This window comes from Callionymus lyra, chromosome 4 (genome assembly GCF_982586985.1).
Source record: "Callionymus lyra chromosome 4, fCalLyr1.hap1.1, whole genome shotgun sequence".
Classification (NCBI taxonomy): Eukaryota; Metazoa; Chordata; class Actinopteri; order Syngnathiformes; family Callionymidae; genus Callionymus; species Callionymus lyra.
Genome location: NC_141821.1, coordinates 15,485,795 through 15,509,025, shown reverse-complemented (window position 1 = coordinate 15,509,025; position 23,231 = coordinate 15,485,795). Strand labels below are relative to the sequence as shown.

At 42.1% G+C, this 23,231-nt stretch overlaps 2 protein-coding genes across 2 annotated transcripts in view; one reads left to right on the top strand and one right to left on the bottom strand.

Annotated features, from left to right (window-relative positions):
* The window catches only part of flt1 (fms related receptor tyrosine kinase 1), a 30,127-nt gene extending 17,860 nt beyond the window's left edge, over positions 1–12,267 (top strand). The window contains exons 12-30 of the mRNA XM_087788905.1: positions 327–435; positions 1,886–2,173; positions 4,072–4,218; positions 4,292–4,426; positions 5,223–5,329; positions 5,424–5,562; positions 6,518–6,622; positions 6,693–6,806; positions 7,835–7,923; positions 8,418–8,466; positions 8,530–8,621; positions 8,712–8,834; positions 8,927–9,038; positions 9,928–10,027; positions 10,103–10,208; positions 11,019–11,107; positions 11,202–11,265; positions 11,323–11,396; positions 11,561–12,267. Of these exons, the coding sequence (XP_087645031.1) occupies positions 327–435; positions 1,886–2,173; positions 4,072–4,218; positions 4,292–4,426; positions 5,223–5,329; positions 5,424–5,562; positions 6,518–6,622; positions 6,693–6,806; positions 7,835–7,923; positions 8,418–8,466; positions 8,530–8,621; positions 8,712–8,834; positions 8,927–9,038; positions 9,928–10,027; positions 10,103–10,208; positions 11,019–11,107; positions 11,202–11,265; positions 11,323–11,396; positions 11,561–11,666 (2,148 nt within the window). The 3' untranslated portion in view covers positions 11,667–12,267. The remainder of the gene's footprint in view (positions 1–326; positions 436–1,885; positions 2,174–4,071; positions 4,219–4,291; positions 4,427–5,222; positions 5,330–5,423; positions 5,563–6,517; positions 6,623–6,692; positions 6,807–7,834; positions 7,924–8,417; positions 8,467–8,529; positions 8,622–8,711; positions 8,835–8,926; positions 9,039–9,927; positions 10,028–10,102; positions 10,209–11,018; positions 11,108–11,201; positions 11,266–11,322; positions 11,397–11,560) is intronic.
* A 98-nt stretch (positions 12,268–12,365) lies between these two features.
* On the bottom strand, positions 12,366–22,348 carry pan3 (poly(A) specific ribonuclease subunit PAN3). The gene is made up of 18 exons (XM_087788906.1): positions 21,737–22,348; positions 20,085–20,206; positions 19,791–19,863; positions 19,641–19,711; positions 19,416–19,560; positions 18,876–19,096; positions 18,532–18,636; positions 18,400–18,457; positions 18,167–18,328; positions 17,698–17,814; positions 17,044–17,145; positions 16,613–16,778; positions 16,453–16,540; positions 16,251–16,390; positions 16,012–16,141; positions 15,532–15,596; positions 15,310–15,448; positions 12,366–14,400 (listed from the first exon to the last, which is right to left on the bottom strand). The coding sequence occupies exons 1-18, from the start codon at positions 22,071–22,073 to the stop codon at positions 14,260–14,262; spliced, it is 2,382 nt and encodes a 793-aa protein (XP_087645032.1). The 5' UTR covers positions 22,074–22,348; the 3' UTR covers positions 12,366–14,259.
* Positions 22,349–23,231: the final 883 nt, after the last annotated feature.

The window sequence follows — 23,231 nt, the reverse complement described above, 5'->3', positions numbered from 1 at the left end:
GTAATGAAACACCATAACTAATGATGATAAGAATAAAGATCACTTCATGACGCTCTAGAACCAAGTCTTGGTTGCAGCATTACTGTGATGGTTGTGTGATGTTTGATGGGAGTTTCTCTGTGTTCGCTGTTAGTGTGGTTGTTGTCGACGGCTTGATGTTGTGTTTGTCATTCATTGCAGATGATGGATGTGTTGTCGTTGGTGTGTTGTGGTACAAGTTTTCACCAGTGCGCTGCTTTGGAAATGGACACAGAAACCCCTTTTGGATGTTGTGTGAAGCTGCAGCTGGAGGTAACTGATAAATGTGTGTTTGTGCTTTTGTGTAGGTGGTGGGGGCCCTGATGGTGGCGCAGGCCTCGGTGTCCGGAATCTACCGCTGTATCGCCTCCAACTCTGTAGGCTCGGACCACCTGGACATCCACTTCTACATCAGCGGTGACCATTCTTACTTTTCAAAATGAACATTTCAACAACTTTCATCTTTATTCTTGTCCCTTTTTTTGTGTGATGTGATTCTGTGTGGCCCTCTGAGTTTTTGCCTCAAAATCAAAGTAGATCCATTTTATTGTGACCTACAAACAAGTGTTTAAAGAGACGACCTCTCGGCCTGAAGACTAATTCCCAACATGGAAGTCAAGTCGCCACAGAATTCAATTCAAACATGTTACATTTCTTTCTGAGAGAAGATGGAGACATTTTCAAGTCTCTATCAGGTCGTCTTAATTCAGTTGCAGAGACTTATCTTGTCCTTGTCCTCGACGTCTCCGCGTCCTTCTTGAGACCAAGAAGAACGAAGAGACCTTGCGGGCGACGTCTATCTATTCTATATCTATTCAGAGACGACTTCTGTGCAAATTTAATGCCAACTTGCCAGGAGACGTCTCTGAGACGTCGCAGATCTGTCGCTTCTCCGTCGGTGAGATACCACTGCCTTAAGATACTTCCTGAAGATAAGATAATGAACATCTTATACGGACTTCCGATAACAGTAAACTGACAAAGAAATTAAAGGTAGTGTAAGGAAGTGATGGATGAAGGAAAGACAGATATAATGAATAAAGATGAACCTTCAAGAGCAGAAAGACTAAACCGTCATCAGACTCGTACTTCCTGTTACAGACAGTTGGATATTTACACTCGATCGAAACATCTGCTCAGTGAACTTCCTTCTCTTCACTGCGAGTTTAGAACAATAGACGTTTTAATTGTGGTTGTTATCCACCCTTTTCCATCAAGATCTCAAGAATAAACCGTCCACGTGAGGATGAAACTGGATGCAACAAACCCCTATAAATCCATTTATAAAGTGAGTGTGTGTCGTGTGCACTGAGGACACAGTTTCATGAGCTCAAGGCGGCACACAGGGATGTGAGGAGGTTGACTTTGGCAAGGGAACGCAGTTTACGTGTTTAATGTGTGTGACATCAGGTATGTATTTTTTAACCTCATGCAGGACGTTGAAGTGTGCAAGGCCTCCCCGCGCTGAAAGTGTGTGAGCCGGAGTAAAACAGGAACCAGGGGCTCTTATCGTTCCACTTCCCTATGGAGTGGACTTCCTTGGACTGGAAGGTCCGCTTTATTTCTGGAGGCCTTGGGGTGTTCGGGAAAGATAAACACTATCTGCCATCAGGAAACTCTTGAGCCGTTTCCACGGGAAGTGTCAAATGGCTAAAGTAAATAAAAAGGCTTTTCACTGTATTATACTCGCTGCTTTTACCCACAATGGCCATTCAACATTGTCATCAAAGGTCCCTAAACGTTGGATTTGTTGAATCAGCGCGAGCACTTCGCACACCAGACACACGTCCAGACACGGAGAGGACTTTTGAATCATAAAAACATTCCTGTGATGTTTTATTTGGCTTTTTTTTTTTCTTCTGTCCAGACGTTCCCGGAGGCCTGAGCGTGCAACAGCGCACACAGCCAATAGAGGGCAGCGCCGTGAACCTCACCTGCCTCGCCAACAAGCACCTGTACTCCAGTTTGTCCTGGCGGCGACTGAACGGCACCGACCTCCCGCCGAGTGTCGATTTTAAATCTGGGAAGTTCTCAAACGCTCTTGGGTTGTTGCTAAGCAACCTGACATCCCGAGACTCCGGCGTCTACAGATGCTCCGCCCACCACCTCGTCACAGGGAAGAAGACACACCTTGACACGCAGGTGATGGTCACAAGTAAGTGTCAAATTCCATATCATATCATGTGTTTATTAAGACCGTTCGGCCTCCAGGAGGTCCAGAGACGATCTGTCCCTCACCTCTGGACCTCCCCCCCCACCGGACCTTCACAGTAACACACTGACTGTTTTTAGACTCACCTTTTAAAACTGGCTTCTAAACCTGTAACGTCCTATAATTCCCAAGATTTTTTCACTTTTCGTGTTTTTTACAACTTCTGTCCTACTGTTGTTTTCTGTCTGTGCGATGTCCTTGTGTGTTTTGAAAGGCGCCTTATATATAAAATGAATTATTATTTATTATTTATCAAGAGAAGCTCACCGTTAATAATTTGATTGATTTGTTTAGTTAAAGACTTGGATAAATCCAAACTTTTAGTCTCTCTTGTGATTTGTCAAGACCCTGGAAGTTGGTGCCAAAACGAAAGTTTTAAAATAGCATCTCTGGGTCCTCTAAATACAGAAGCCCAATGTTTTCACAAACAAACAAACAAACATCCATCCTGGCCGAGGCCATCCTTGCTTGGGAATCGGGTCCCCTTGGCTTCCTGAGGCCCCACCCTGCCTTTGCTGTGGCGCTCCAGAGCTGCACCTCTTTCACGTGGGAATGAGCTCTTGTCTAGAGGAAGAGCTCACAATGGCACTTCCCACAATGCCACATTCACAGGCCCCTGCTCAGGAGCGGAGGAACAATCAACCAATCACACACTGTCAGGACCCCGGCCCCCGCGGACAATCATCAATTGTTGTCCGGGAGGAAGATAGAGGAAACAACAATCAAGCGCCTCGCTTAAGTGACTTTTTTCTTCTCGTCTTTTACGGCCGCTCTCAATATAATCACGGCACCACACGTATACTTCCTCCCCGGGGGATCCTCGCGGCATTCTTACTAGAAAGACTGTGGAGTCACTGGTCTGAATCACGGAGGTCGTGGAAAGACAGTCGACAGTTGAGAACCACCGGGCGACTCCATCGTGGCTTTATTTTTAGTCGAAGCTGAAGTCATGGTTGACGCCGGGGAGAGTCCAACACACCTGCTGACTCACGGGTTTATTTCAATGCCACAGTCATGCTGTCAAAGTGAGTCACTTCTGTGTGGTCACTCAGTTTCGCTTTATCACAACACAGTTTCCTCTCAAAATAAACCCGATACACTCGCTGTTCTCAGGCGACAGGAACTTGATCCTCAACACAAAAAGAAGCATTTTATTTATATGTTGGTGTATTTAGTCTTATGTTTTCTTTTGTATGTACTGAAATGATTATATGTTATATTTATAGCAGCTTTTACTCTTTGCAGCGGCTAAATGAGCCGTTTCAACACTACCTTTAGTAGACTAGGTGCCATATTTGACCATATAAAAATCTTTAATTCTACTTATTGCAAATATTCACTTGATAAAACATCCAGTTATTACATAGAACACGTACAACTCACTTTGGCTTCAGATGTTTTGCACAAACATCAACCTCAGAGAAGACATTGCATGTGTACAATAGCAATGATGTTTGAACAGTGCATGATCCATCTATTACCTTGTGTTATCTCAGGGTCAAAGTGACCCAGAGGTTTGGAAAAAAGTCAGGGAGGTCGTTCACCTTGACCCAGAGACAACACAAAGGATACCACAAACACATTTCGGCACCTAGGCCACCTTGACCCTGAGATAACAAAGGTTAAGAGAATGAAGTTCAGGAGAGGATGGATCCCTAGTTTTTAAATATGTTATTAATACTATATTTTCTTCCACATGAACACATTGAGAAGATTTTAATCAAAAAATAAATATAGTCATTGGATTTTTCTAAATATTTTTTTTAAATATCCAGAATAATTGTGATCAAAATATGTCTCAGCCCTTCATGAAGCTGTTCTGTGTGTTTTTTTCCACCCAGAACTACAGCCTCCGGTCCTGCTGAGCAATTTGAGCGATTGCTCGGTCAACGTCAGCCGCTCAGTGACGCTCCACTGCAGCGCCGACGGTGTCCCGCGTCCAACCATCACGTGGTACAAGAACGACATCGCTCTGCTGCCTGGATCAGGTAAAATACCACGGTGTTGTTTTCTTAAAAAGAATGGCAGCCGTTACATTGAATCGCTTGCATTTCTCTGAAGGAATCGTGATATCAGAGGAGGGCGGCAGGCTTCATATCGACCGGGTCACCGAGGACGACCAGGGTTGGTACACCTGCCAGGCCAGTAATGACAGAGGCTCGGCCGAGACCTCCGCCTTCGTGTCGGTCGAGAACAGTGAGTGCTTTTTAACATTAACATTTACACAAACATCAGCAAAAACGTACAATAACAAGGGGTTCGATTGCCTGCTTTTTGAGCGCAGTTGAGCACTGCAATGGTTTATTATTCATTTTCCTGGGTCAAATTAAAAGTATATTTACCAAAATGTCTTCGTCACCAAACACTCCAATCAAATTCCTTTCAACATTGGAAGTTTATGTGAGATTTTTGATTAATCTTTGTTCCTTATCTTATCTTAAACACTGACATATTTATAGGTTGCCATATCAACCTGGACATGAATAGACTTTGCGACAACTATTAATGCCACATAAAATGAGTTTGACACAAATAAGGTTCGAAAAATCTCGGCGAACCAGAGGTTACGAGAGCGGAGTCCATTATGACGTGAAAATGGCTTCTTTTCTCCTCCATCCAGCTGTAGTCATGCCCCGCTTTGTTTATACAAAGAGTCCCTTGTAGGTGGAGACTTCCGGGATTTATGACGCATGGTGATGGTAAACAAGACTTTAGCTTGAGTGGGCGGGGCTTTAGATCATTTTCTAATGCAAATATCCTTAATAAATGAGAGTTTGGTACAAACAGACACACACTGATGAGTACAATGGAGGCACAACATATATTTAACACACACTTACATCATCAAGTCGATCTTCAATAGAAACATACTTTAACTGAACACTTGGTTTCGCAGCAATGCTTAGTACAAACAAGGTTCATGATCTGTTTCCCATAAATATCGGAGGTTCATTCAAGTCAACGTTAAAGAATCCAATATGTTTGTCTCCAGTTCCGTCAGAGGCTCCGTACCTGGAGATCCCCCTCCTCACCTGCACCTGTGCGGTGGCCACGCTCCTCTGGCTCCTCCTCACACTCTTCATTCGTAAACTACGACAGGTGAGAGACTCGTTCCTGTCGTTCATCTCTACTCGTTCCTATGATTCACCACCGGATTATTAACATTCCAAAAAAATTATTTTCACTCCCTCAGGCCAACAACGGCACAAGGACCAAACCGGAGTATCTGTCCATCATCCTGGACGCGGGAGACGGGCCTCCAGACGAGCAGTGCCAGAGGCTGCTGTACGACTCCACGCAGTGGGAGTTCCCCAGAGAGCGACTGAAGTTAGGTAGTTTGATGCATTATAAAGACGTTAGCTGACGACATGCTTGTTTCACAATATATAGATTTCTAAGAAATATAAAGTGTCTTTTTTTGGGAATTAAAGTCCAGGATCTTAAGTCGCACGTGAGATACACCATTTAAAACAACCATATAGGAAGTTAATTTTATTAATTCAAAACACTCATTCCAAGCTCAAAGAAGTAAGTAAGTAAGTAAGTAATTTTTATTTATATAGTGCTTTTCCAGACCAGGGTCACAAAGCGCTTAAACCATCAAAACAATACTCAATAAAGTATATACTTTAAAGGTCAAGATAAAACTGAGAACACAACAGGAGTTCCAGAAAATCAAGGAAAACCCTGAACAAATAAAAAAATCTTAAGATGTTTCTTAAAGTAAGTAAGTAAGTAAGTAATTTTTATTTGTATAGCTGTTAAGCATCTGGGGCTCAGTTGAATCAAAAGAGCAGTAGAGCTGGATGTCATCAGCAAAAATGTTATAAGAAACATCAGGAAATCTCTGAATGATTTTACCGAGGGGAATCAAGTACAGCAAAAACAATAAAGGACCCAGAACAGAACCTTGAGGGACTCCACACAACAGATCTGCCGATTCAGACCTTATTTGATTGGCAGATACATCAAGCGCAGAGGGAGAGGAAGATCGTTGCAAAGCTTAAGAGCAACAGCCTGGAAGGATTTCTCTCCTCTGGTCCTAGAACCCGAGCAGGATGCTTTGGAGCAGGGAGGATGCGAGAGGATTTTCTCATGGATGTTATCGGACTATTATTGGGAGTGACTCTCATTCCATTAATCAGAGCGTGAGTGTGTCGTCTGTGTGCAGCGGATCAAAGCCATCAGGGTGTGTTGCTGCAGTTAATCAGCTCCAGCAGAGGATCCTCCTAAATGGACCGTTGATGAGAGTATTGACGACTCCCATGTTGTTTGTCTCTCTCAAAGGCAGGAACTTGGGACGAGGGGCGTTCGGGAAGGTGATGCAGGCCTCGGCCTTCGGCATCGACAGCAACGCCGGCCTCAAGACCGTGGCTGTGAAGATGCTCAAAGGTAACCGGAGTCAGCGTCTCTGCAGGGGTTTTTGTTATCATCACTGACAGTTGTCGATGGTTTCCACCAGAGGGCGCTACAGTCCACGAACAAAACGCTCTGATGTCGGAACTGAAGATCCTGAATTTCATTGGTCATCACTTGAATGTGGTCAACCTGCTCGGAGCCTGCACCAGACCTGGAGGTGTGTGTGTGTGTGCGTGTGTGTGTGTGTGTGTGTGTGCGTGTGTGTGTGTGAGAGAGAGAGAGAGAGAGAGAAGGGGGGCAGGGGCAGGGGGGATTAAAAAGTTAAAATGTATTATTTGTAAAGGGTCTCTTATAAACCAGGGTCACAAAAAGCTTAAACAACAAAACAACACATGATTAAAATACACTAACTAACTAACTTTAAATGCTCAAGACAACACAATGACAAACACAGCAGACCCCAAGAAAGTTAAGAAGAAGCCTGCACAAATAAATAGTAATAATAATAATAATAATTAATAATTAAGATGCTTCTTGAAGGAGTCAGTAGACTGCGTAATGTCAAAGGTCAACTCGAGCGTTAACCTTGACACACTTAACAAGACAAATAAAAAAAAGGAATTTTATTTGTACCAGACCACAACTTGCTGTTATATGTTTGTTTTTGTTCTGTTATTTTGCCAATAATATGACTTGTGTGTGTGTGCGTGTGTGTGTGTGTGTGTGTGTGTGTGTGTGTGTGTGTGTGTGTGTATGTGTGTGTGTGTGTGAGAGAGAGAGAGAGAGAGAGAGAAGGGGGGCAGGGGCAGGGGGGATTAAAAAGTTAAAATGTATTATTTGTAAAGGGTCTCTTATAAACCAGGGTCACAAAAAGCTTAAACAACAAAACAACACATGATTAAAATACACTAACTAACTCACTTTAAATGCTCAAGACAACACAATGACAAACACAGCAGACCCCAAGAAAGTTAAGAAGAAGCCTGCACAAATAAATAGGTCTTAAGATGCTTCTTGAAGGAGTCAGTAGACTGAGTAATGTCAAAGGTCAACTCCAGCGTTCACCTTGACACACTTTACTAGACAAATAAAAAATATGTTTTTATTTGTACCAGACCACGACTTGCTGTTATATGTTTGTTTTTGTTCTGTTATTTTGCCAATTATACGACTTGTGTCCTGTACTTGTGTGTGTGTGCGTGTGTGTGTGTGTATATGTGTGCATGTGTGTATATGTGTGTACAGGTCCTCTCATGGTGATCGTGGAGTACTGCTGCCATGGAAACCTGTCGTTCTTCCTGAAGAGCAAGCGAGAGGTGTTTGTTCAGATCAGGGTAGGCTCCACAGCTTCGCTTCCGTCTTCTTTTTAAAGATGGTGGCGAGACAAAAACAGTTTTGAGTCACTGTGGACAGCCGGTGCCGGGCATGTTTTCAAAAAGATAACCTACTTCTGCAATTCTGGGCTTTCACACATGTAGTGTCATTTTTCAGATTCACTTCCTTTATTCTTTCTCACAAAGTAAGAACATGTCACTTTTTTTTTATCACATTCAATGTTGATGTATAAATATTAAAAATAATAAGTTAGTAAATGTTGTTTCTAAACCTTTCTAGACCAGGGTCAAAAAGCACTTTAACAATCAAAAACAATAAACAATATATACTTTAAAAGAACAAGACAAACACAGGAGTCCCAGAATGTCTTAAGATGTGCCTTGAATGTGAGTTCTTCTACTAGAGCGGGTCAGAACTCTCGCTGCAGAGAATGAGAGATCGGTCAAGATTGTCCTGGATCATCCCATGAGTAATTGTTTTAATGTGATCTCAGATGTCGTCTTCAGAGTTTGATGCTCCAAAAGTGGAAAACGAGACTCAAGGTAAAGCAAAGATTTGCCTCCAAACCCTTTCATGTCCATTTAAACTCTTGTTTCCGTCCACAGATCGAAACAAAAACGATCCTCTGTTTGTGGAGGATCTGATCTCCTTCAGCTTCCAAGTTGCGCGAGGAATGGAGTTCCTCGCTTCTCGGAAGGTCTGACTCTCATCCCTGTCCTCAGACGTTCTGCTACATCTTGACTCTACATTAGATTAGATTAGATTGACTTTATTGTGCCTCCATCAGTGTATTCACCGGGACCTGGCGGCCAGAAACGTTCTGCTGTCGGACAACCATGTGGTGAAGATCTGTGACTTCGGTCTGGCCAGAGACATTTACAAAGATCCAGACTATGTTCGCAAAGGAGATGTGAGTGTTTTTTTTCGGGGGATCATCGTTTACAACAAAGAAGCAGTTGTTGTCCTGTTGGATCTGAGCTGCTCCTCTGGTCACCTGTGCAGGCTCGCCTCCCGCTCAAGTGGATGTCTCCGGAGTCCATCTTTGACAAGGTGTTCACCACGCAGAGCGACGTCTGGTCCTACGGTGTCCTGCTGTGGGAGATCTTCTCGTTGGGTAAAACTTCTCAGGTCTAGATTCAGACAATTCATTAAAATTAGGATTTTAAAAAAGTGGAAACTATAAGGAAATGCAGTAAAACCATGCAATGAAATACTTATTTTTATAGTTATGCTTAGAATATTAATAAAATGAATTAAACATGTATTAAGATATTATACATCTTCAAAAATGTATAGAATATACAAAAAAAATAGTTTAAAGGTAATGCTTTGGGTAAATGATAGGTTAAAGGTTAGTGATAGGGTTAGGGTTAGTTATAGGTTAAAGGTTAGGGTTAGTGATTGGTTAGGGTTAGTGATAGGGTTTAGGTTAGGGTTAGTTATAGGTTAAAGGTTAGGGTTAGTGATGGGTTAGGGTTAGTGATAGGGTTTAGGTTAGGGTTAGTTATAGGTTAAAGGTTAGGGTTAGTTATCATTAAAGATTAGGGTTAGTGATAGGGTGTAGGTTAGGGTTAGTTATAGGTTAAAGGTTAGGGTTAGTGATGGGTTAGGGTTAGTGATAGGGTTTAGGTTAGGGTTAGTTATAGGTTAAAGGTTAGTGATACGGTTAGGGTTAGGGTTAAGGTTAGTGATAGGGTTAGGGTTAGTGATAGGGTTTAGGGTTAGGGTTAGTGATAAGGTTAAGGTTAGTGGTAGGGCAGAATTAATTTAATGTTGATCAGTCCAGGGTTGGGGTCAAATTGAGGGTTAACTAAGGGTCAGGATATTGATTTAAAGTGTAAATATATTTGAAATAAACATATTTAAAAAACAACATGTAAAAAGCAAAGAAAATAATAAAAATAATTCTTGAAAGATTAATAAATATTAGATTCAGATTAAAGGAAGAGTTAATGAGTGGACGTTGTCTTGTGGTGAAACAGATACAATTATTATTCTTACAGGAGCTTCTCCATATCCTGGTCTTCACATCGACGAGGACTTCTGTCACCGGCTGAGGGCAGGGACCAGGATGCGAGCGCCGGAGTACAGCACGCCCGAGATGTAGCTTTCTCTTCAGCTTCAACGGTGACGTGAAGAACATCACGCTCTTACGCACGCGTGTGCTTGTGTTCGCAGCTACAGCACCATGCTGGCCTGCTGGGAGTCCAGTCCCACAGACCGACCCGCCTTCACAGACCTGGTGGAGACTCTGGGAGACCTCCTGCAAGCCAGCGTCCAGCAGGTCTGGAACTATATCCACTATTGTTGAGATGTTCACCTGAGAGTGACAACAAGTACATTTGATCAGGATTTATTGGATATAAAATGTTTAATTTCACACATTTTAAATTGAATTTAATAATATTTAGAAACTTTTATTCCGAGTGTTGCAAACACAACATAGGATTTTGTTTATTAGTACAAAATAAAGGAATTAATTAAGATAACACACAAAATAAGCAGTAGAAAAACAGAACCATAAACTCAATAAGATATTTCAGTTTAGCTGTAGTTACAGGTACTTATACGTCTATTTCTGAAAGAAAAAAAGGTTAAAACATTTAAAATAAATTACTGATTAAATTAATTTCACAAATACCTGTGTCAAGTGTAGTTTTCAATTAAATTCAAGTTTATTTTCAGTTTCATATCAAAAGAAAGTTATTTCTAGACACTTGACAGTTTAACCCTTGAAACTGTTGTCTCGGGGTCAAGGTGACCCAAAGGCCTGAAAACAAATGTGTTTTCCACCACTGCATATGTATTTATGGAAGCCAGGGAGGTCGTTCACCTTGACCCAGAGACAACACAAGGGATACCACAAACCACAAAGGGATACAACAGAGTTGATGGATTTTTTGTTTGTCATAAAACATAATGTAAAAGTTTGTTTAAAAGGATGCTTTGACCATATAAAGAACATTTAAAGCCCCAAATGGCCCCGAGGCAAGCCTGTTTTTTTTATATTCAACATAGCAGCTGATTATTTTTCTTCTCTTGAACCTTGAATTTATCAATCAAGCCTCTTTTTAAGCGTGTTCCTTCCTCACAGGTCGGTAAAGACTACATTCCTCTGGGATCTGGACGAACAGTCTGCAGCGGGTCTTCAACAGAGGGCCAGCTTGCAGTGACCAACCTTGGGTAGTTTTTTTTCCACGTCTATTCAAGGCAACACAACTCCAGACTCGACGGGAAGAAGCTGATGTTTGGTTCTGTTTCCACATATAAACGTTAGTTACGTGAGGAGCCTGGACAAGCTGCAGATGTTCGAGGAGCCTGCGTGCGAGGAAGCGTCGGAGGTTCAAACACCAACACCGACCTGAACCTTAGAAGAAAAACTAACTGTGTTTCTGCAGGAGCAGAGTGACAGTGGCATGATCCTTCCATCCGAGGAACTGCAGCACCTTCTGTGGGAGAACGACACCAGCAGGTGATGACACTTTGAGAGACTTTAATGTTTTAAAATCATTCACACGCTGCAGAGAAACCTTGATCCCTTCATGTCCGAAAAGGACGTTTTCAAATAAAAAATGTCATGCTTTGAAAAGTCTGAAACCAGGAGGGAAATCTAAATGCCACTTCCTCGGTCTTTAGGTTCTTTATCGACCGCCATGAAGTCGGGCAGCGGCTCCCGAGCACAGATGGTCTTCAGGACAAGATGAAGTCTCCTCCTCCCGACTACAACTCTGCGTCCCTTTAATGTCTCCGTCTAACCGACACCTTATATCTTGCTGTAATCTCATGACATTAATGCTGAATGTTTTGGTACCTGATGCTACGAGCTGTGTGACGAGGAACTGCAGAGCGACAGTCAGTCGACAGCCTCAACATGCTGGACACGACCATCAAAGGAGTGGATCTATTATCTATCTATCTATCTTGATGCTGGAATTTAGCTCGTTAACTAAATGTATTTAACACCTATTATTTACTCAACTTTTATATCGGAACAAAGGTGTATTCAAATGTTTTTTAGTTTTGTTTTTTTATGAAATGTCTCTTCGATAACATTCAATATAAAAGGTAAATTCATTGGTATTAAGAATAATTGACAGAAAGATGACCTGCAGCTTCGGGAGGAAACTCTTATCTACTGAGCTGGACTTTCGAATCCCAAATTAAGCTTGCTCACAGCGTTTTGAAGACCACCTACCCTTCCTGTTTACATTGAGCTCATCAACCTACTAGGAGAGTCGATTATGACCAGATTTTCAGAGCTCGGTAGGTCATTGAATTAGTGGCTCAAGAGCACAGACAGAGCAAAGAGTGCCATCTAGTGGCCTTAAAAAATGAGGACATGGTGTCATGAAACCTCCCCACCGTGATCCAAGTGTCTGGATTTTTATTATTTTGTTATTTAACCGATTTTATCGAGGATCATAAAACACAAACTTGCACGTTTCAATTTTGGTATTCTTTATTAAAATACTGCTGTACACACAAATATTGCAAAATTTGAGACCATAAACACATGAGGGCCATAAAACATAACAAGATCGTGATTGTGTGGTGAGCGGAGAAGAAGAGGTGTTCTTACCACGGAGTGTGTTCTGACTGAGAGGATTGTGATCTGCACATGTAGGCAGAATCTAGCCGGTGTTGTGTGTTTTTGTGGGGAGTTCTAAAGCACCACATTCACAAAACATTGTTTTCTGCTTAACTGTCACAGAGAAAAATAGCACGACGTAACACTGACAATTCTCCGTCAAGGTGTTGCCCTTCAAAACAGACTTTTGGGCTTTTAAGAAATTATAACTGGCAATTTGCTTTTTTTTTAGCTAAAGAAGAGAAACAAGGCAGCAATTGAGAGGTTTTGGATTTAATTCTTATAATTCTGTATTTAAGGGCAACATGAGGAGGATTTTGACATCTTCCTCGGGTCTCCCCCCCGTCAGCGCTCTGCCCACCTCACCGTGTCTCGTCCATTTTGCCGGACAAAAGGGCGACCGATGAAACCAAGACATTCAATCATCGGACTCAACCAGCTTTGCCATCCTGAGAGAAAATCCAAACTATTTGAGCGAGTGCAACAACGAGCAGCACCTTTTCTGTCTCCAGCAAAATGTGTGTGTGTTTGTCCGTGTGTGTGTGTGTGTGTTACACCATTTTAAAAAGTCAACGTAAAAATTGCTGGCGCATAGTTTTCTCAAACCCTCCTTTGGCCCCCTGAAGCCCCCCCCCCCCCATCCCTGCTGGAGTTGGTCCACAGAATAGAAAAGTCTACCTGACACAAATTAACATGAATTTCCTCCACTGTTTTCCACTGTGTCCTGATGCGAAACCAAGCAAACACGAAAACCAAAAACATTGTCAGTAAATGTAACTTCGAGCCGCTGAAGGGAAATGAGGTTTTGGGAGAAGGAGGCAAGAAAGAAGGGACCAAAACGTCGGGACGAGAAGGACGAAATGCTGACATTCCACATAGAGGCAGCTGTGGCCCCACCTCAACAGATGGCCCGGTCACGGGGCTACAACCAAGTGCTGGACAAGCAAACTTCAAAAAAAAAAAAAAAAAAAAAAAAAGAGTCCATTTGTGTTCAGTTAATCATTCGAGAGTGTCTTCAACCAAAAAGAGCTGGTCGCTGCACTGGACAGGAGGTAGACGAGGACCTCCTGGAACTCACCCCCCTCTGAAGACAATAACCTAAAGCTTTTTTTCCAGTTCGTAGAACATTTTCCACCAAAACCAGTGGTTCTGAGGAGCAACTTAACCAAGTCAGAGGTGCCGCGGCCCTTAGACAGATGCCAGCCCGTCTCACCAGGTCCTCGAGTGGTGTGTCCCGTCTACTAGTGCGTCGAATGAAGGGGAGTGGTCTCCGAACAGAGTCAATCGAAAGTTTGATTGGATTTCATGTGACAGATTCTGTGTGTGTCATTCTGTACACGCGCACAAATAGTCATAAAAGTAACCAAAGAAATGAGAAATTAAAATCGTAGTGCATCCTCCTCAAAAACACGCCCCTCTCTCCCGACTGAAGAAACAATAAAAGCAGGAGATAGTCCAGAACCTCACGTGTCGTGTGTGATTTTGATCCCAAGAATTTAAAAAAAAGTCAGACGCGTCTATCACAGCTCCTGAATTTGTCCCTGTGGTGTTGTTCATCTGCCTTGTGGTGTTTTTGTTGGACGACTTGGAAAAAATAAAGTTTAGAAAACCTTCCTGGTGGACAGTGTAAGTGACTGATGTTCACCGAAGCTCCTCCGTTCTGCTGATATCACCTTCTTGGACTTGGTCGTCTGCTGTAGTGCAATGATGTGCTCCGAGGCAGGGCGATCGAAGCCTGAAGGTGGCGCTACAGAGAGCCAGAAGCGGCAGCCTGCAGCTCTTGGAAGGTGCTGTCGAAACAGCGCTTCAGGTCGGAGTACGTCACGACCAGGACACTCTTCTCATCGCGGGAGACCAGACTGATCTTCTCGGGAACTCCAGCGTCCAGCTGAACACAAACAAACCAACAATCAGGATCGAGCGTCATTGGTCTTTGATTGAAGAAGCACTTCTTTTTTTTGTTGCTCAATCAAGCCGATTCATCGTGGCTGATATCTGGATTTATTTACTCACCCATTACACATATTTTTGGAGTGATAGCAGAGTGATCAGAGGGTAATCAAACCACACACAGAAGAGTTGTACCAAGATAAATACAACTCCAGACTTTCTTGCAGGAGCACCTAACAATCTAGTCACACTGACAAAGAAGTTGGCAGATTTGCGGCCCTGAAAATGTCGTAATGTAAATGTGGAGTAAAGACATAAACTCAACTCACCAACAATCCAGTTGCTCCCTTTTGCAATAACCATTTCATCCCATCACTCCTAAACGTGACCTATCACTAAATTGTCTTTTTTGACTTTTCTGTGCCCCCCCCCCCTTTTCGTTAATTTCGAAATGTTTAGTAAAAATTATTTTATTATTTTAACAAGCAATTTTTCTTCTTTAACTTTTTCTACTCGATTCCCTTTCATTTCTCGTTCCTGTCCCTCAAAACAAACCAAAAATGTCCCCTGTGTTGACAACGTTTATAAATGCATCGTTTTAAGATATTGCTATTTATATAGAGAATATCATAATAACACAAAAAATGTAAGTGGTAAATAATCCAATTATAGCTAATATTTAAACTTTCTACTACTACTTTCTAATTAGTTCATTTTTTAATCAATTTTCCAAAAATGTATCCCATAGTGTGGCCCCTCAGGAAATGGGGTGACATCACAAATGGCCAGGAAAATGTTTCTCTGCGCACCATATGTTTTGGTGATTTTAGAAAATCTTATCAAGATAAATTTTTCGTTATGTAATACGTGTCTTTGAAAAGATCAATCAACATATGTTGTGCGTTACCTTATTGAGGCAAGAGACAATGTGGCTGAAATCAATCCAGGGAGTCCCAGCTTCAGTCACTTGATGGAACAGATGATCTCGGAAAAGTTTCAGCAGATAACGGTCGCCCGTTTCTGACCAGGTCGGGTCCTTCTGGAACCTAATTGAAGATGACATTAAGAATCAAAAATGACTTACGAGAGAACGTTAAACACGTCGTCCCTCTTTGCTCCGGTAACTTACTCTGGTCGCTCATTAATGGTGCCAAGTTTGGCCAACAGCCGGAAGAGTCTGCCATTTTGCACTTCCTAGAGAAGAAGAGCATTCATCTAAATATGCTTGAATACAATGTAAATGTCCAAAATACAAATATTCATAGAATCAAGAGATATGAACATTTGCTGTGCTTTGGAGTCAATTAATGATTTACCGTTTTATATTTTATAACTAGTTTCCTACTTAGCAATTACACATTTTTACTCAAGAGAGTTCACACAATATATTCTTGCACAAACTTGTGCTACAACTTAAGGGAAGTTGAGGCTCAATGTGAAATGAAATAGATAAAGTTAGGGAAGAACTTTCTGACACATTCTTATTACAAGAACCAAAAGTAGAACTGCAATCACTTCCTGCTGACAAGATCTCTGACTGACCTGAATTCATACGATATTTCTTGAAACATAGCAGTACATGGAAACATTCAGCACCAGCAACCATTACCTTTGCCAGGTCCTCTTCGATGACATCGTTCCTCATCTGTGATGCATCCAGCTGAGTATAGAATCTGGCTCCAATCATTGGCATAATGTCATTGACACTGCGCAGGCGAGACTGCTCTGTAAGCAGATACCTGTACAGAGGACGGGAACATAACAGATGTGCTGACGGTGAGAAGTCGTTTCGGGTCAAAACAACTGAGGCTTTTACAATTTAACTAGTTAAGATACAAGCGTTCTTACAGAATGAGGTTTTTCAGGTCTGAGGAGTAGTTGATGGACACTAGCTCCATGGCCTTTTGTAAGTTCTCCCTTTGAATTCCAGCCAATGAGTTGCACGCCAAGGCCAGCACCACCTTGCCCAGCGACACCAAATCAGCTTGCTGAAGAAAAGAAAAGAATCTGAGTAAAGCAAAGAACAGTAACAGTGGACGGTTGGTTGTACCTGGTACTGTGGCATTAGGGCAAGGTGATTGGTCTGACTGCTGTCAAAGGTTAAGACGTCGAAAACACCAACACAGTTGACTCGTAACCTGCGGAGAAAAGATGATCATGGAGTGCACAGACGCTGACGTTTCTCAAGCCGACACCCCGCACCCACGTACCTGGTCTTGCCAGTGATGATAATCTTACTGGGGTCCATGACACGACAAGCCAGACCAGCCGTGTGGATGGTGCGCAGAGCAGAGCTCAGCTGGACGATGTATGCCCAAATCAGAGACTCTGGGAGGAGACCAGCATGTTGTCGTGGAGGCGGGGGTTCATGTTGACCTGGATACAATAAACCATGTAAACACTGAAGTCACATCAACACGGGCATCAACAGAATTTAAATAACACAAGCCAATTTATAGTAGGCAGAATTTATAAACACTTTGTCACTCTTTGGGTGAATAAGGCTAATTAACTTTTCTTGATACCAATGGCCAAAAAATAACAGAACAACAGATGCTGACAATCATATCACATCGTTAATATCCCGTTAAAAACTTCCATATAATAAAAAAAAGGTGGTTCAACAAGAAAGACATCTTACCCCACTTGCGCTTTGTGAAGAACGAGTCTGCTGTTGGGTCGTTGAAATGCCTGCTGAACATGGTTTCTGCACCAGCATGAAAGTCGTAAGAGAAAACCAACGCTGAGAAGAAACCAGGAGCAAAGTCAACAAACAACCAGCAACCACATAAGTTGCCTCCCGTGGTCCTAGGGCCAAATAAAATCAGTTTAGTTTGCATATTAGCATAATTAAATAGAATTGTAGCTGACAAGACAATGCAGCCTGTTCTCAAATCCACTTGTTAAGGTTTTCTGTAGTTGTCATTTCCATAGTTTGACATAATCAGGCTTTAGTCCGATTCAACTTTCCAATTGTATGAACTTGTGCCGAGCTTTTTAGGCATTATCTGACTCCGATCTACTTGGCTGCTTGACAGAATGTTCCATCTATAGGGCTTAAAAATACATGGAGGGCCCGCATCCCTTTTTCAAAACTGTATTTAATATAAACAATTTCCCTGCCAAAGGGAGGAAGTATTCTCTAAAACTCATGCATAGCTACATTATACGAGAACACCGTGAGATTCGGTACATGGTTCCGTTCCGTTTTTAAATATCCAATAACAATATTTTAAGATCGGTAAAGGAAAAGACACATAAAAATAAGGTTATGAAATTCCTTGTATTCACTCACAGTGGTCTCCAAAGGCCTTTGTGGTGAAGACCTCCCTCAAGGTCACTGAGTTCGAGTGCTGAATTTTCTTCCACATATCCACCAACATCATGCACTTTGTGTTGACAAGACGGAAACCTTAAAAAAGAAAGATAATGGACATGTATTTATGGGAGCTGAAGTCAATTGTTGAAATGCTTAAAAATAGCCAAATGATTTTAATATATATAAAAAAGGTAAACCCTATTTAAGAAAATGTTGAACACAAGCAAAGGCCACAGTTTAATGATATTAGGATTATATGGTTCCCTATTTTTCTTTAGACATTTCTGATACTGAGATAACAAGACATGGATGGTTAAAGATAACAATTGATAACAATCAAAAATATTTTGGTAGTTGGCAGGTTTGGCTTAATAATTACTTGAAAATACGCCTCAAAAAGCCGCCATTGAAAACAAATAGTGAAATCATTAGCCTGATATCTCACCATGTATCCTCCGCAAACAGTAAGGCAGGTCATCTTTGCTGTTAACTGCCTTGTAACAGGTGGTGATGTAGCTGAAGTTGCTGGTTTTCTGCATGCGGTTTGGATGGGGAAGTGCCTCGAGTGGGAACAGACTGTGATAGTTGTCCACATCAGATGGTACATCTGCCAAAGACAGAAGTGGCATCAGTAAAGAAGTTACATTCTACAGAAGAAAACGACCGAACGGCCCTCACCCTGGTTCTCCGAGTGATCGATCTGGGCCATTGTTATCAAGTGTCTGTTTATCAACTCCTGCAAGCAAGGGCAACAGATGGTTAGGTAGAAGTTGACGACGAATAAAGTGAATTAAAGAAAAGGGAAAATACTTGTCGGAGTTCATCAGCCATGAAGAAGGACGGTGCATTAGCTTTCGGCTGCATGTATGCGACATGGGGTGCAGTGGGGGGGTAGATATGGTAGGTAGGAAACACCTGTGCCCAGACCACAAAAAAAAAAAAAAAGAAAAAAATCAAGCTTCCCATTTATTGAGAAATGAGACTGCATTTCAGACTGTTGCCCAACTTGTAGAAACAAATCAAGTGACTACACGGATAAACTATTGTAAATATAAAAAGGTAATAATAATAAAAATAACCGTTTTAATAATTTGATAACTGTTGTGTTGATCATCCAAGCTCAAACATAATAGATCTTAAGACACAAATCTCACCATCCCAGTCATCGGGGCCGGGGTGTTATCTGTGTAGAAGTAGGTGGTTCCTCCTACAGTCTCCTTCTGGATTATATGAGAACCCTGGTCCGCTGCAGTTGTTGGTGGTACCATATAGTTCACTGGATTCGGGGTGTGGCTGCGCCGACGTGGAGCAGGCGAAGAATGAGGCGTAATTTTGGGAGAGTGAAGAGGAGAGGAGCCAGCTGACAAAGACATGCCTGAAAATTGGCATTAAAGAAACATTTCTTTAAAAAGGTGTCAGGAGAAAAGATATTAAAGCTAAGCTATTAATACTACTGTCAATAGGTTTAATTTTCTTTACAGTTCTTAAATTATTAATAGAACGTTAACCATCCATAAAAACAAACATTTAAGGTCCAATAAACATCTTGAATATGGCTAAGAGAAACAATTACATTGGATACTTTAATCTTGAGAACATGGAAACACTGTCATCAGTGTTTCATTAGTATTTATTCTGTGAGTTAAACTTGATTCTAATTTGGTGTTTCAGAGAAGTTACAAAAGGTAAAGAACCTGGAGCCAGTGCAGAAGCCGTGGAGCCACTGAGAGCAGGATGTTGGAAAAGAGGTGAAGGGAAAGCCTGGACATTCGACTGAGGCATTGTAGCCATACGTGGTGCAGCCTTTGGGATGAACTCACTTGCTGCTGGGTTAGGAGCCTATTGGCACATTTGGAAACATCATATACCGACAAGAAAGCTCAGTAGAAAACGTAAAGTACGTTTTTTTCTGTTCTTACCTTTCGCCTTTGGGATATGCTGAGAGCACCAAAATCACTAAACAGTGAAGATGTGGGAGAGTTCACTGGATCTGTGACAGTCATAAACATTGGGAAGTTAGTTTAATATTTATTAGTCATTGTGAATCTGTATTTAAGTTTAGATATTACCGTGAGTGCTGTGGCTGAAGTTCTTGGCACCATCGTTGAGGAGACTGGGGGAGCTGCTGCTGGTGGTTATTCGCTGCAAAGTGACACCGAAAATAGGTAATTAATGAACATGAACTAAGATACTGATTAGCAACAGTTGGGTTTTAGAGCAACCAAAAAATAATGGTGCACATTTTGCATGCTTCATTAAATGGAATCCTTTAGAAGGTGTCCCTTTAGGATGATTTAGAAATATTGTGCATATCAACTTGATCATTAGTTTCCTAATAATATAATGAGAAAGTGGTTTGGTACCTGCATCATTGAGTATTTTGATTCTGCTGGACTTCCAAATCCATTGACCCCAATAAAGCTGCTGCTGAAGTAAGAGTTTGTGAGATTGGCATCACTCAAGGGTGCACCTTCCATTCCTGGAACTTAACGAGGACAAAAAAAACAAACATTGTAAGCCAAAAGCACATGATATGGGTGAGCGATTAGTGGGACAACAAAAATAATTAAACATGCATTAACCTCCGTGTTTTAGTCAGCCTTGCTTGTTGCTGAACTCGGATCAAACAATTTACAGTTAGCTTACAATGACTCACGAATGTATGTTGTGATGCGTTTTTAAGGTGAGACCTAATGACTTTGGATAAACTATAGTTTAAAATAAAAACAGACTCAGGCGAGTTCCACTTTCTATTAAACCTTTTTTTTTTTAGTGAGAATACCTACATTCCTTATTTTAAAATATGCGCTAAAAGTCATATTCCAAACTAATGAAGTATAGTCTCTACACATTAAACAGTGACAACATACAGTAACACGAAAATGTTAGAATGAAATACATCACATAAGGCTTCTTTTAAATCTAATGTTTTCAGACCAGAGGGTCACCTTGTCTTACATCTTCTCATACCGTTTATATGACAACTGATAAATCGAGGGTTTATTTTAACAAGTCCATTGAGTCAAAGGGATATTTCAGGCAACAAATAATATTGACTTAGGTGTGGGAGACACACCAACAACGTCCCTATAGTCAGTGTGTGGACATGCTTTCAGACTATACCTCCAAAAAGACACGTATTACTCTGAAAATTCTCCCAACCCTTAGTCAACATGAGGGCGAGTACAAAACTAAATTTGTATTCAAATTTAATAAACTGTTGTAAGCATGTAAAAGTAGTTTACTATTGCATATAGTTGGGATTCTAATTCACAAAAATAACTTCTTTTTTTTTTTTACGCATGCCATAGTTCAGTGAGATTTTGCTTTAGCTGGCATTATGCGTTTCTTGTTGGTGGTTTTCCTTCAAACTTGTTTTTTATGGTCTTCTGATATGCATGTTGTAAAGTAAATATATCAATGATTCATATTTTGTACAAATAACTTTAACCCACGACCGGAACATAAAACTATTTTACGATTATTTTTCTTAAGGGGTTAAGAGTTCGTCTACACTATTTGTAAAAAGTTATGTTTACGTTGTAAACCGTAGAGTAGAGCGTTTATTGTATTGCGTTTTGTCTATTAAATAAACAAACCAACAACGGAAGGAAATATGACAACTGGCCACACAGTTATTCCAACCTGCTAACGCGGTCAATTTAAACGTGCATACGCCTCGGCTAGCTAACTCTAGCTAGCTCGATGCTACACAGGCTAACTTGGCGGATTTCTGCCCACTCACAGCTGTCACACAACAACAGGCCTCCGCGGGAGCACAGCTAAAGTTGCATGTTGTCAGACTCACGCTAAAGGTCGCACTTCAAATGCAAAAGCGTGAGTCGTGGCCTCAAGGGTTCGGAAACGAGGCTTGCACTGGAACACGTAGAAAAGTTAGCACATGTTGTTCTTAGGCCTCGGTGGATCCCCGGGCTAAATTTCGACGCCGCGCAACAAGGCCCCGAAGTGGCGTCAGAGAGAGAGTCCCACTCGCGAGAGGGCCCTCCATACTCACTGCTTAGCATAGGCCCGTCCAAAGGTGCTCCCGTGGATCCCATGGGCTCGCTCTTCTTAGGCACAACGGTCGAACCAGAGGTGGCCGCGGGGCCACCGAGGGAGTACCCCGCCGGGGTCCCGCCACCCCCAGCGGCCATGGAGAAGGGGACTGGGCTACCACCGCTGCCGTGCATCGCCAGGCTTGACATGGACGGATCGTCGTGCAAGAACTGACACTCGTCTCCATAAAAGCACGTCTTGTCTTTCGCGTAGTATCGGCAAAACTTCACCTTGACATTGGGTATCACACCGGCACCCCCGAGCGGAGCAGCTGAAGCTGGGAGTCCACTGTTCATGACACCGCCGCCGCCGCCGCTGCTGCCGGAAGACACTCGAACATAGGGACGCGAGCTAGCCAGCTAGCATGGAAACTGTTTCTCCGTTAAATCGCTGGATTGTGTTAAAAGTTGTGCCTGGAAAGACGCGCCGCGACGTGTCCGGACTCACGCCTCCATGCCAGCGTGCGGGTTTTTCTGGAGGGAAAAAAAAGCTGCTAAACAGAAGGAAGCGAGCGTGTGTTGTTGTGGTCGCGCTCCATGCAGCTGCTGCTCCACAGTAGCCTGTTGTTGTTTTCGCTCTGGCACAGACGCGCTAGCCGCGCTGCATTGTGGGAGCCGCGCGTACCTGCTGCGGTCACAACAAGAGCGTCGGTAACGGATCAGTCAACGAGAGCAACTTTGGCAAAAGAAGTCAAAAGTGTCGATCGACGAGAGCGACGACGTGTGTTCAATTCATTTTTCGTGTTGTATTTAAAAATGATAATTTCCCAAGTTGAGCATAAGTAAGTAATTTGTAATTGTATAGCGCTTTTCCAGACCAGTTTTACACAAAGCGCTTAAACAATCAAAACAATATTCCATAAAGTATATACTTTAAAAGGTCAAGATAAAACGTGACCTTTTACATCAACACAACAGGAGTTCCAGAAAATCAAGGAAAAGCCTGAACAAATAAAAAGGTCTTAAGCTGTTTCTTGAAGAAGTCAGTAGATCATCAAACACAGAGGAAGATCGTTCCAAAGCTTAGGAGCAACAGTCTGGAAGGATTTCTCTCCTTTGGTCCTGAACCGTGTTCAGGAACCATCAGTAGATTCTGATCCACAGACCTCAGAGCCCGAGCTGGGGTGTAAGGCTGGATTAGATCAGTGATGTAAGGAGGAGCCTGACCATGAATAGATCTGAAAGTAAGAACCAGAATTTTAAAGTTGATCCTGAAAGAAACTGGAAGCCAGTGAAGAGTTTTAAGGATCAGGGAAATGTGAGTTCTTCTACTGGAGCGGGTCAGAATTCTCACTGCAGAGTTCTGAATCAACTGCAGGCGAGACAGCTCCTTCTTGCTAAGACATGAAAATATAACTTATATATATTACCTATATATATACCTATACAACTTAACTACTCTTTATTTAAAACGAACCAATATGCATCACAAAAATGAAAAATAACAAAAACGTA